This window comes from Micromesistius poutassou (genome assembly GCF_964030765.1).
Source record: "Micromesistius poutassou genome assembly, chromosome: 23".
Classification (NCBI taxonomy): domain Eukaryota; kingdom Metazoa; phylum Chordata; class Actinopteri; order Gadiformes; family Gadidae; genus Micromesistius; species Micromesistius poutassou.
The window spans coordinates 10,132,794-10,145,978 of record NC_140293.1 but is presented as its reverse complement, the minus strand read 5'-3'; the positions used below and the strand labels follow the sequence as shown (position 1 = coordinate 10,145,978).

The following is a 13,185-nucleotide window of genomic DNA, read 5'->3' as shown; positions in this document are numbered from 1 at the left end:
GTAGCTAAAAATTGCATTAGGTGTAAACCGAGAAGTAGCTATCTTACTCCGTCTTTGAAAAAATGAACACTGAAACGCTTCGATTTGGCTTCCGGTCCTGTATGACGTCATACGGGACCAGGTTACCTCCCCTTTCTCTGCTTGGCCTGCCCAGAGAATTTGGCCCGCCAATGAGACAATGAGCTAGGACCGTGCGAGCGCCACATGTGTGTGTATGTGAATACACACACTGTAACGCAAGTGTTCTTTGTTATTTGGATAACCGTTCTGCTGTTGGTGTTATGGTGCATAACACGCAACACAATAGTGCAAGCTTGCATAAAGCTCCCATTTGGTGAAAGGACTAGACTGCGTCGTGTTGGTTGAGAAGGAATTGCCAGCGGGGCTCCGACGGACCGCTGCCGCGGCAACGGGGCTAGGCGGGCAGCCCCGGGGGCGGCCAGCGTTCAGCGGGCAGCAGGGCTCCGACGGACAATCCTGGGCAACAATCCTTTTCTCCTCCATGTCGCGGTTCCCAATTCCTTCTCAACCAACCCGACGCAGACAACCCCGGGCAACAATCGCGGGCAACAATCCCCTTCTCCTCCATTTCGCGGTTCAGTCTGTACTTAATATTGACGTGGAAGTGGAAGAACCAGAGACGTCTGAGAACCCGACGCAGTCGTTTGAGATTCATAATATCATCCGGAGGCGCAAACAGCTTTTGACCATGATAATATATATATTATATTATATAGATATCTAAATATAATATGATATTATTTAGATATAGAGCTCCAGGACTCCTCCCGGAGCACCCGGAGTGTTCAGTGTTCCACTGTAAACACTAGCGCATGGTACCGTGGCCGCAAGCTGCTCAGGGCCACACCCCCACCCTCCACCTTGACCCGCCTCTAAAAATGGCACATTTGTGGAGAGCTCATGTGGGACTGGCTCATAGTGGCTGTAACTCTGCACCAAGGCTGAATTTCTTGAACGTCTTCAAGTACTGTATTAGGGGCCCACTAATACCTATATTAAAGCATCCATAAAATAGCATGACATGGGACCTTTAAGAGATAATATCCTCACATAGTCACAAGGGGGCAGCACCGAGCACATATTATAGTTAAGAGGTAATATCCTCACATAGCCACAAGGAGCAGACTGAGCACATGCAATAAAGCTGCAACACTTGTACATAGCCAAAAGGGGGCAACAACGGATCACACATAGATGAAGTGGGCAGGTTTAAACGTCGTAGAAGACGCCCACCCATACCTGTCTATTTAAGCACAAACTTAGCTTTGAGGCAGGAGGAATCGCCACAACAGACACTCCCGGGCAGGGTTAGGGTTAGGGCTAACCCTAACCCTAGCCGTATCGTTAGATATTCAGCTTACAGAATCTCTTGGGCGGCGTATCGTTAGATATTAAGCTTAGAGAAGCTCTGAACGTGTTATATACAATTCCTCTCCTTTTGTTTCATATACAATAGACCAAAACCTTTACCAAATAAAGTGAGTTAAAAGCGATCTTGTTTCGGCCGCCCTATGAATGAAATGGTTGGTAAATCTTACGTTAACAAGACCAAATTTTGTGTGTTAAGATGTAGTGTTTGTATGGAAGGCCATTAGTGCAAATAAAGTCTTACCAATGTCGGATTAACATGACCAAATTTTGCGTTAACCCAACAAAAATTCTCATGTGAACACGTCAGGTCTCATTTTGGCATGTTAACACACAAACGGTCTGCCACAGCCAACAGGGTTGTTCCATTCTTATTTCATAGGGGTGTAAGAAACATTACAGCTCAAAGCTAGTGATGTATCTTTCCGTTTGCGTAGTACGTGCGTAAACTACTTGTGGAGTGCTACGAAAGACATGAATCAGTCAATTATGCTTAGCAATGGTCAATTATGAAAAAATAATTGACTGCCGAACGTTGGGAAGGCCCATTCAAGTGAATGGAGCATTCATTAAGAATAGCTGTATATTTTTAGCCTGGTCGCTAATTTGTCGTGCGACAAATCATAATCTGTCGGTGTGCAGTTATGTCAGGCGAATTTTGTCACAGAGCGTTTTTAGTGTTGTTTTTTTTAGGCTTCATGCCAATTCATTCTTATCAACCACGGCCGAGATAACCACCATTGCATGTCTTTACCTGTTGTGGAAGAGGGAGAGACGTTGGAATGCCCGTTGTTTATGGGTTAATAATATAATCCGAAGGCCACACAGCTTTGTGCCGTGATATTATATATATTGTAAATTATATAATATTATATTATATAATATCATAAAATATTATATATAGAGCTCCGGGAGTCGCAAACGGCAACAATCACTTTCTCCTCCAAGCTGCGGTTCACTGCGGAGTGCAGGGAAATGTTGTAACGGTGACCGCCACCTTTTGGCACGGTTCTGGTTCCAGAAATAAATTTCCCATTCATTTTCACCATTGACTTTTCAGAAAATCGTTAGATAAAGAGTTTTAAGGCTGGAACTAAGCCAATTATGCCGTTCCCCCACTTCTTCAAGCATGACTTTATTTTAATCATATATTTTTTTTCTTTTTATGGTTGTAATATTAAGACGTTATTGCCAATGGTAAAAACAAGTACATACGGCAAGCAAACCTCTCCAATAGTGTTTTCTTTGTCATAAAAAAGGCCAATCCCCCAATTTTGTTTACCATCATCATCACGCTGACACTACTAGCACATGTGCACGTAAAACTAATTTGAAAACTAACAGCAGCTCATCCTCGATACAGTAAACCAAGGAAAGGGATGTTGAATGATAAGCAATGGCAAAGATATGAGGCCGCCTCCATCTTGGAGCTACTCTGGCCTGTAATTAGCTGTACATACTCGACTGAATACGTTTGGTGTGAATTAGTTGGCGGATCCTGTGTTTGTGCTATTGTTATGAATTGGCATGATTTGGGTGTGGTTATATGAAGTTTTATGATTTTTAATCCAGGAAAGGCCGCCGAGACAGGATAGCTTTTAACTCACTTTATTTGGTAAAGGTTTTGGTCTATTGTCTATGAAACAAAAGGAGAGGAATGGTATATAACACGCACAGAGCGTCTCTAAGCTTTATATCTACAATACGCCGCCCGAGATATTCTGGCTTCCTTCAGTTCAGCTGTTGCTTTTATAGTGAGGTGTGGTAGACTTCTTCTATAATGTTAAAAACTTGCTCACTTCATCTGTGTGTCCGTTGTTGCCCCCTATGTGCAAAAGGTTGCAGCTTTTCTAAATGTGCTCAGTGCTGCTTCCTGTGGCTATGAGAATATTACTTCCCAATTGTTGAATGTGCTCGGTGCTGCTCCCCGTGGCTCATGTGAGAATATTACCTCCTAATTGTTGAATGTGCTCGGTGCTGCTCCCTGTGGATTATGTGAGAATATTACGGCTGAAATGTATTACAGAAGCAATGCCGCACACATTATAAATGTTGTTGATCATTTGTTTAAAGTTAATGCATAATGTTTCAAGTATGCAAGTTATGTATGTGTGTGTGTGTGTCTGTTTTCAAAAAATCCCCACTACACTGCAGTGAGATAGAGATATTTGTGTTGCATTAAAACTTGTTAGGATTGATTTGACTTTTACTAAAGAAGTAAATTGTTTTCTGCCTGTTGTCATATTATAGATAAGTTTAAACTTAATTGGCAGATTTTGTGACTTTTCGGTCGTAGATATGGCTAGTTTGCAAAACATCTGAAGAAATTGACGTCCTGTCAACCTCCCTGATCAACGTGTTCTGGTTTTAATATAATTATTGATTTAAAATTCAGGTTAGTTTGTCTGGTCATTGAACAAGCACTGCCTTTCTGTGTAGCCCTCACCTTTTGTGTATGAGCCACATACATTTAAGTACATTTCCCACATTATTGTGTATCTACTGAAATGTAGATACACACTTTTTGAAATTAAACCATTTCAAACCATCACTTTAGGTATTTCTTTAACTCTTACACTTTATTTGTCTCCAACTATTTTACATTTTTAAATGTTGTGCATGTTTACATTGTTTACTCAATTTAGACTTTGGAACTTTATTAAAATCTATTCAATTGATTTAAGCCATTCAACATTTCTTTACGTCTTAAACTATGTGGCTTTATTACAACATATTTTCAACCTCATTTTGCACTCAAGGAAACACATTTTCTAGATTTAACAAGATTATGAGCGCTAAATTTAATCAAGTTTTTTATTCTAAGTACATTTCCCACATGAATATGTATTTCATATAATAAAAAGATGAGGTCCAATCAAAGCAATCGTTTGTACTACTGAAATGTATATCATTTCCACATAATCAAGTCACATCGTTTCAATATAAACGGCCAAATGTGAGTTGGTCGACACTGGGTCTCGTCCTAGAGGTGCCGCTACTGGTTCTTTAAAATGTTTGTTGGACATTTATTTTACAATACGGGTATAATACACATAACAGGGTTATACATATTCCACATATAGCCTACGGCACGAATGGAGTTGGTTGAAAATGGTTCACGTCCTGACGTGATGTCTATCAGACAGCTGTGTTGCGACTAGTCTCTTAAAATGTTTTACTTTACAATATAGGCCTAGGTATAATATGGTGCTATAATTCTTGGCAACAAAAGTGCTGCATAAAATGCAGTCCATTTAACATTGAAATTATATATTCTCAGCACACTGACCTGTTCACGAAACAAACTGTTGCAGGTCATCTACCAGCCATCAAACTGCGCAGTTATATAGATATATATACGTATATATATATATATATATATATATACGTATATATATATATATATATATATATATATATATATATATATATATATATATATATCAATGTTAAAGTATATATATGTATATATATTAAAGGCAACGTACTAGACCATCGGAAATGAATTGGTTGGTTACTATACCTCCTCGTTCATGCTGTCGATTCCAGCTGATTCTTCAGCCATTTTCCGACCGAAAAGGAAACTAAAGTGATCAAAATACGACAAAATACAAAATCAGAGACATACTCACACACAGAATCAGTCCAACATAAGTATTGCCTATTTGCCTAGTTTTCTGGTTGTCAATCTAGTATTCACCAAAGAAGGTGAGGAACTTTTTTTTCAAAATGCAGAGCGTGGTTTTATTGTCAAACTTAAGCTTAAACAGTTGTCTTCATACTTGAATTCTTCACACTAATGCTTTGCTATACAACTTAATATTAAGTTAATAATATTTCTTGATTACATTTTTAAAAGGGTTTAAAAAAATTTAAAAACATTTTTCAATTTTCATAAAGTTTGAACTAATGCATAGCTGGTGCAAAGCATTGGCCAGCTTTCAATATATTCTATATTTAGTTTGTCCTTCATCGTACACGTGGCTGTCTAAAAAAAAGGCCCAAACTCACGTGATTGAAGGGTCAGACGCTGTTGGACATCAAAATGTTTGTAGACTTCTACTGAGCAGCACCGTGTCCAGAGATTCTGAGAAGTGAATTATATTTGACGCCAGGTTATTTTTATACAAGTCATCGCTGCGTGAATATGGATCCCGCCTGCTCATTATGAACAGATCCGCCCACGATACCAAGAATCACGCTGTGATTGGAAAAAATATATATATATTATATTATATATATATTTTTTAATATATATATTTTATATATATATATATATATTTTTAATAGAAATTGCAGAACAGCCGGATTCATATCTGGACTTTATTTTCTATTTGACCATTCTGTGTATATTTTTAAGGGGAAATTTCGAAGTTCTCATTTACAAAGTGTTTTTATTGGAGAGAAATTATGTTTTCAAACTCAAAAATAATCGTTTGAATAATCAAGATTTCAATATTGACCAAAATAATCGTGATTATGATTTTTTTCATAATCGAGCAGCCCTACTTTCACGTCCTTGTCCCCACTGATTATGTCCCTTGCCTTCCTTTCTGTCTGCCTGAATAGCTCTCCTTCCTTTTTAAACATTGCCAAAACTGTACTTTCTCTTTCACTTTTTGCTAGGGCCTTTTTCCATTTATCGTTAGGCTTATAGTTTTTAATCAGTACCTCCATTTCCCCACATAATACCACATCAAAGGTTCCCTCTTTTGGCCATTTATTACCTGATCTAACTGTCCTCTTCCACCACTTTTCCGAGATATTCTTTATCTCGACCCTACTTAACACATGTTTGTTACCCAATATCTCTACTGCTGATGGCATGGCTGTTTTTCTATCTAGGCTGGATTCCCGGTTTACAAATATGTATGACTCTAATTTATTCCTCCCAACTTTACTGTGCTCTTTTGAGCCCTGACTATACAAGACGATGACAAGCTTCTAAACGACCGGCCCTCTCCTATGAGATGCGTTGTCATAGAATACAAAAATAAGTTTTGACGTTTTACAATGACAAACATAGATTTCTGGCTGACGCAGGCCTTCTCGTCAGAGGCCCCCGTTTCCCAGGGACAAACAATCAGAAATCACCTTCTGAAAACACTGAAATAAAACAAAAAATTAGGGATGCACCGAAATGAAAATTCTTGGCTGAAACCAAAAACCGAAAATGAGGAAACCAAGGCCGAAAACCGAAAACCGTAAGAGATTATTATACCAATTATTAGTAATTGCATTTATAGCTATGACTGTGTACTAACCTCACTAAAATCAAGGCATTGCAATTCAAAGAATAAATCAATTACAATTATTAAAAGTATAAAAATATTTATTTAGCACTGAAAAAACAACAACACCGTTTTCCGTTTTGCACTTTGCAGACGGTCCCTAAGCTCGCGGATGATAGCCGACAGCTCATAGAAGCTGTCGGCACTTTGCGGACAGTCCCTAAACTCGCGGCTGATAGCCGACAGCTCATAGAAGCTGTCTCATAGCGAGCCGTCGCTAAAGACGGCTAGTTTGGATGAAAACAAGGTTGTAGCTGGTTCTCTAGATTAATACATTTAGCTAGAGGTGTCATTTGTTTCACAATGTTTCACAATATATTATATTGGCGCAGAGGCGCTTATCCAGACAAGTGTGTGCTGGCCGCGTTTTTTGTTTGCGTCATCACAATTTCCTGTTTCGGCCGTGTTGTTTCGGTGATAAAAGTGTTTCGGCCAAAAGCCGAAAATGCGCTTTTGGGCCATTTTTGGCCGAAAATTTTCGGTGGCCGAAATTTCGGTGCATCCCTACTAAAAATATCGTATTAAATGATATCCCAGGAAAACTTTTGAACTAAAACTCTGAAATACACTGAAATAATAACAACTGATGTGCAGACCCTCTTGCAAGGCGGTAACTCTCTGAAAAACACTGAAATTAAAACTACAGATACACAGACCCTTTTGTATTTAGGGCATTTGGCAAAAGCCAAATACAGAAGCCAAATACCATAAATCTTTTGAGGCGGTAATTCAGGAAAACTGGAAATTAAACTCTGAAAGGCTCAGAGAAAACTAAAATCCTATCCACGTATGTGGTGTAGGCAAAATTGAAAATAAAGCTCAGATGTTAAATATAACTAAAAACCTAACTGCATTTCAGCAGAGGTAAACGCTCCCAACTCGGAATCATCTACCAGAGTGGTATCCTCAGGAAAATAAAAGGCTCAGAGAAACTGAAATAAAATACCTACCCACCCTAGTGGCCTAGGCTTTCATTTTAAAATAAAATATTTCACAACAACAATACAACCATCTGATAATGCAACCTTCTATGTTAGAGGAGTTATTCTCAGGGATTACAATCACAACGTCTGATTATTCTCAGGGATTACAATCACGGCGTCTGATTATTCTCAGGGATTACAATCATACCAAAAAACAAGTCTTTACTTTTTACACCGACACTAAACAGAAGGTCTCCCTCTAAGTCCCAAAGTTAAGCAGAGTCCCTGACTTGGACTAGTTTCTCCACTTAACTCAGACTCTCAATAAAAAGACCATACACTGAACATAAACAGACAGGAGTCAAAACTTCAAACAAACAAGTATACAAATAACAACAAACTCAAGGACTACACATCAACTTAAAGTGAAATAATATGAACAATTAAAGTTCCTGTAGGGGGCGCTACAAACACGACAAACACGATGTTGGGTTCATCTTGTTCAGAATTTGATTCCGAACAACTTTTGTTGTGGAGTCGAGATCATAGGAGTCCAACTTGATGTTGATATGGCTATTCGCGTTTTTTTGACGATTTTTTGCCTCTGGCGGCCATGTTGTTTTGTCAATCAACTTAATTTTACTTGAGGAGTTGGACCTTAGGACCCCAATAGGCACTGTCTCAGTTGCGCTCAAGTCAAACATTGCGTCTATGAACTGTGGCGATTTTAGTGACAGGCCACGCCCATTTCGATGCCACGCCCTATTTGAAAATATGTTGAGTTTATCTTGTTCAGAATTTGATTATGAACAACTTTTGTATTGGGGTCAACATCATAGGAGTCCAACTTGATGTTGATATGAGCAATTAACTATTTTTGCGGTTTAAACCACGCCCGTTTTAGAACTCAATGGCTCATGGGTGCTTTAAACTTTATCGTACAGACTAATCCTTTGGTCAGATTGAAGATAATGGGCCAGAGATGATATGTGCTGAAGTATTTTTGTCAAAGTCGAAAATCCTGGGATCGTTAGGCAATTTACTGTTTTTAACTAAATTCAAAATGGAGGAAAATCTGACCACCCGGAAGTCATAGGTTCTTGAGGCATATTTGTTTAGCATGTGAATATGCATGTGTGAGCAAAGTTTCATGAGTGTAGGTCAAACCGGATGCGAGTTATGCTTGTGCAAAGTTTGCATTTTGGGGCAGTTGGTATAGCGCCACCTTTGGGCCAATCAGTGTAATATTTGCTGTGTGCTAATCTTGGGTCAACCTCTACGCAGTTTCGTAAAAAGCGTGCGATCGGTGTGGCATGTGCAATGCAAACGTGGCGGAATAATAATAATAAAAACATTGAGAACTACAAGAGGTTCCTTGCAGGTTCCCTGCTCGGTCCCTAATAATCAAAACTCTAGATCAAATGAGCACGTGTCTTGGCTCACACACAAGGACTGTACTTGATGAAGACAAAGAAATATCAACCCCTCCCCTTATCAACACCTCATCCAAAGATGGTGTGATTCTAAGAATGCTTCAGACAAGCGACCATGTGGTCATACACAGAACGAAGGGAACACGTGGTTTTCCACAGAAACACACATGGTAACACAGAACAAGTGGTCCTAAAACAAAACAGAGGCACACGTGGGGAACGAAGCGCTGCTGCGCTTTACTGGGATTAGTGAGATGACCATATAGGCCCAACCACAACAGTCTTCTGACACATACACACACATTTGGCCCTAGATAACATTCTACAAGTGTATGTTCTTGACTCTTCGTTCACAAAGTAAAAGTGTTATCCACAGCCCAGTACCATACAGAAAGTTATACTTTGCACACACATAAGCACACTGCGTTATTGCCTGTGGGAAGAAGCCGGTTTAGCACTCACAAAGTGTTAGTTTAGGCTTGCACAACGTCCGTTAATTCCTGCAAAAAAGGTTAAATATTTCCTTAGCATTCAGCAACATCTGCAGGAAAAGGATTAGTCATGTACAACCCCCAACAATACCTGAGGAAAAAAGGTTTCCAGCCGGTTAGTACCCACAGAGTGTTGTGTTAGTACAGCATTCATCCCCAGCCTCTCTCGCTTTAATCTCTCTTACTAAGATTCTTTTTTGAAGAGACACAATACTTACTGCTTAGCGTTCAGGATCGGGCGGCACCGATCACACAATACGTAATATCTACTGAGTAAGAACGTTGCTCACCGTTTTTAGTTGAGTGGCCACTCCGGTTTTCCGGTCTCTATTATTCAATCCCGTTTGTGACGCCAATTATGTTGTGGATAAAACCGACATAATAATACTCAAAATACGAGAGGTCGAGAAGGACTAGGGCTGAATGATCAAGGTTTTATTGTCACTACGCAGAGTAACAACAGTACCTGAGTTCTTTGCCAAACAAACTCAGGTACTGTTGTTACTCTGCGTAGTGACAATAAAACCTTGATCATTCAACCCTAGTCCTTCTAGAATCAGTTAAGATTCAAACTGGCTGTTAGATTCAGGCCCAGTCAGAGGAGACAGGGCTTTTTGGAAGGCAGTAACAGGCTCTAAAATGGTTTGTTCAGAGAGAGGCTGAAAAGAGGAGATTCAGCATTGGCACTGTGAGAAATATAAAGTTGTTTTTTTTGGATACTACACAATGAAAGTTTCTTGTATAAACAAATTAAAATTTTGAACCAGAATATTTGCAAAATATAGGACATTTAAAGTGTTAACATGTTACTACATTGGAAATTTAAAATGTTTTAGTTTGATCTTAATGTATTATCACTATTGCACTTAGTATTGAACTTTGTCTTGTGTTTTATGTAGGAACTGTGTACTGCTGTCTATCTTGGCCAGGTCTCTCTTGTAAAATTGATTTTAATCTCAATGAGAATAACCTGGTTAAATAAAGGATATAATACTTTTCCAAAGGGGAAACAGAGGAGCCATTAAAAACACTGAATTGAGGAATAGCAAACACTACGCCCTCACTCTCTTCACCTCCAGTGAGGGCGTAGTGCGCTCGCTCCCCACACACACTACGCACTGGCTCCGCTACTCTCTTGAAGAGATCGCAAAGATGGGCTAGTAAGGGAGTATTTGCTTTTTCACAATTTCACACTGAAAATACAATAAACACATCATCACAGCAAATCATACACATATACTTTTTGTGTGCGGTAATAAAATATTTCTGGGAAGAGGTAGAGAAAGCCATCAAAGACCTCCTTGACATTAGGGAATTATGACTTTCAATGTTTTCAGGGGTCCGAGCTCCCCTATTGTTTCTGTACCGTTCATTTTTTCACCCAAATTCTGTAAAAGTCATACTGCAGCCTATACCATAAGTTGAAAACTCTTGAAATCTTCAGATATGGCTACCAATAACCCCCACTACCCACAAACCAACATTTGTGGTACTGCACCCAAAGATGGCGCTATTGTAAAAAATCATGAATTAGGCTTATTTCTCCTCACCAGATTGACCTGGACTCAAAATTCTTTAATCATATGAATCTCTAGAATCAGATGCATCATTATGGCCCTGCTCTTATGCCCTAAAAATGTTTACTTTTCCCAATTTCATAGAAAAGCCAAACGTCCACAGTCTCAGCCCATTTTTCCTAAATGACTTTTTGTTATTGTATAACTACCATATGACTATCATTAGGTGGATACTATTAAGTGCAAATTTTCAGATCTGTACTCTTTTAAGAAAGCCCTTAATTCTCTTGTGAAATGTGTGCTTGGAGTTTTCTTGATGTGTGCTTATCAATAGACATTTTCACCATGTGAATGAGGGTTCAGTACAGGAGTGTCAGTGGCTCAACGGGATAATGCCTTGAACTGGTGATCCTTAGGTTGAGAGTTTGAATACCGATTAGAGCCTGCTGAACTATTATTGCCACTCATTTAAGAAACACAACATTGAACAGCACCTGAAATTCATCAGGCAACCAACATTCCGGCTCATTCGTTTCCAAGAATCTGACTCAAAAGCATTGTTGGCTTTGTTGTGAAAGTTAATATTAACTCGCTGACTTGCTAAAAAGAGTCCATCAAGATATGGCAAACATTACACACAGAAAAAAATGATTGTCTAAGGACAGAATTAATCATATCACAAGGACTTCAGACTGACATTCTTATTCCAGGAGAAGTCGTTGTCTGGCTTTGTCGACCAGTTCAGCGAGTGTCGTCCCAGAATGCTCCAGTTACTCCCTGAGGATTTAAGACTTGCCCCAACTCTGACAGCTTTTAAAACAAGACTGAAGACTTTTATGTTTGCTTTAGCTTTCTGCTAAATCTTAAATCTACAATGCTTCTATTTTTTATTTTATTAGTAACTTTGCCTTTATTTTCTCACTTTCTAAAATGCATTTTTTTTAACTCTGCCTTTCTAAAATGTTTTTTCTTTAAACTTTGCCTTTATTTTCTATCTATTTTACTTTTTACTTATCTATTATTTTCTTTTATTGTATGACAATGTTTATATGTAAAGCACTTTGAGTCTGCCTTGTGTATGAAAAGTGCTATATAAATAAAGTTGCCTTGCCTTGCCTTCCTTGATGACATGGAGGGCTGTGCCGTCCAGCTGGACCGGATGAAGAAGGGCTCCGAGATCTCTAGTGTGGCTGGGAGCTCAGTGGGGGTCGTTAGTGGGGTCATGACCCTTGTAGGTCTGATTCTAGCCCCGATGACAGCTGGGGGGTCTCTGGCTCTGACCGTCGGGGGGTTGGGTCTGGGGGTCACCAGTGGAGCAGCCAGTGCAGTCACCATAGCAACAGAGTTATCAGTCAATAAAGTACAGCAGAAGAAAGCCAGTAAAGGCCTTGAGAGCTTCATGCAGGATGTGAATGCAATCCAGGGGTGCCTGGATGAGGTCATCAACCAGAGGGAAGAGAAATTAGGAAAGAATCATTTGGATAATGTTAAGGGGGCCGCAAAAGTGGTTTTTTGAGTTGGTGGAATTAGCTCCAATGTTTGTATGATTTATAAAACTGGAAAGGCTGCAAGAATTTCAGGAATAGCAGAACAAGCAGCAAAGGGAACCTGGGCCGTGACCAAGGTGTCTGCTGGTATTGGGTTGAATGCCTTGTTCATTGGTATGGACATCTACACCATCTGTAAAGAGAGCATCAGTTTGGCCAGAGGGGAACAGAGTGAAGTCTCAGAGTTCATCAGAGCCAGGGCGGCCCTTCTGCGCTCAGAAGTGGACTGTTGGACAAGAATCCGTGACTCTGTGGGTACTGGCAGGCAGAAATTAGAGAGTGGGAAAAAGGTTCTTCAGAAGCGTTGGATTGTTCCACAATAGATTGATTGTTCTACAATCGATTTCAACTAGAGCTTTTTGGAGACAATTATTACACGTTTTATTTACTATATTAATTTTGAGATTAATAGGCTACTTCTACTACTGAGATGCACAGTTTTGTTTGAACACTGGGCTTGTCCCAAGCATTAAGAACACTTGGGTAGTGTGTTTGTGTTGATGATATACTATAACAATAAATAGTTTAAATGTGTATGTATTTTCCTCTTCTTGTTTCGTAGAATCCATTTATGTATTGGGATCCTTCACACGT

The 13,185-nt window shown here is 39.4% G+C and overlaps 1 protein-coding gene across 1 annotated transcript; it reads left to right on the top strand.

Annotated features, from left to right (window-relative positions):
- Positions 1-9,597: 9,597 nt before the first annotated feature.
- Positions 9,598-12,914, top strand: LOC311368791 (apolipoprotein L6-like; the record flags this gene model as incomplete). The annotated part of the gene is given in 4 exon segments (XM_084487563.1): positions 9,598-9,642; positions 11,728-11,813; positions 12,161-12,557; positions 12,561-12,914. Coding segments are annotated over 4 exon segments (882 nt in total).
- Positions 12,915-13,185: the final 271 nt, after the last annotated feature.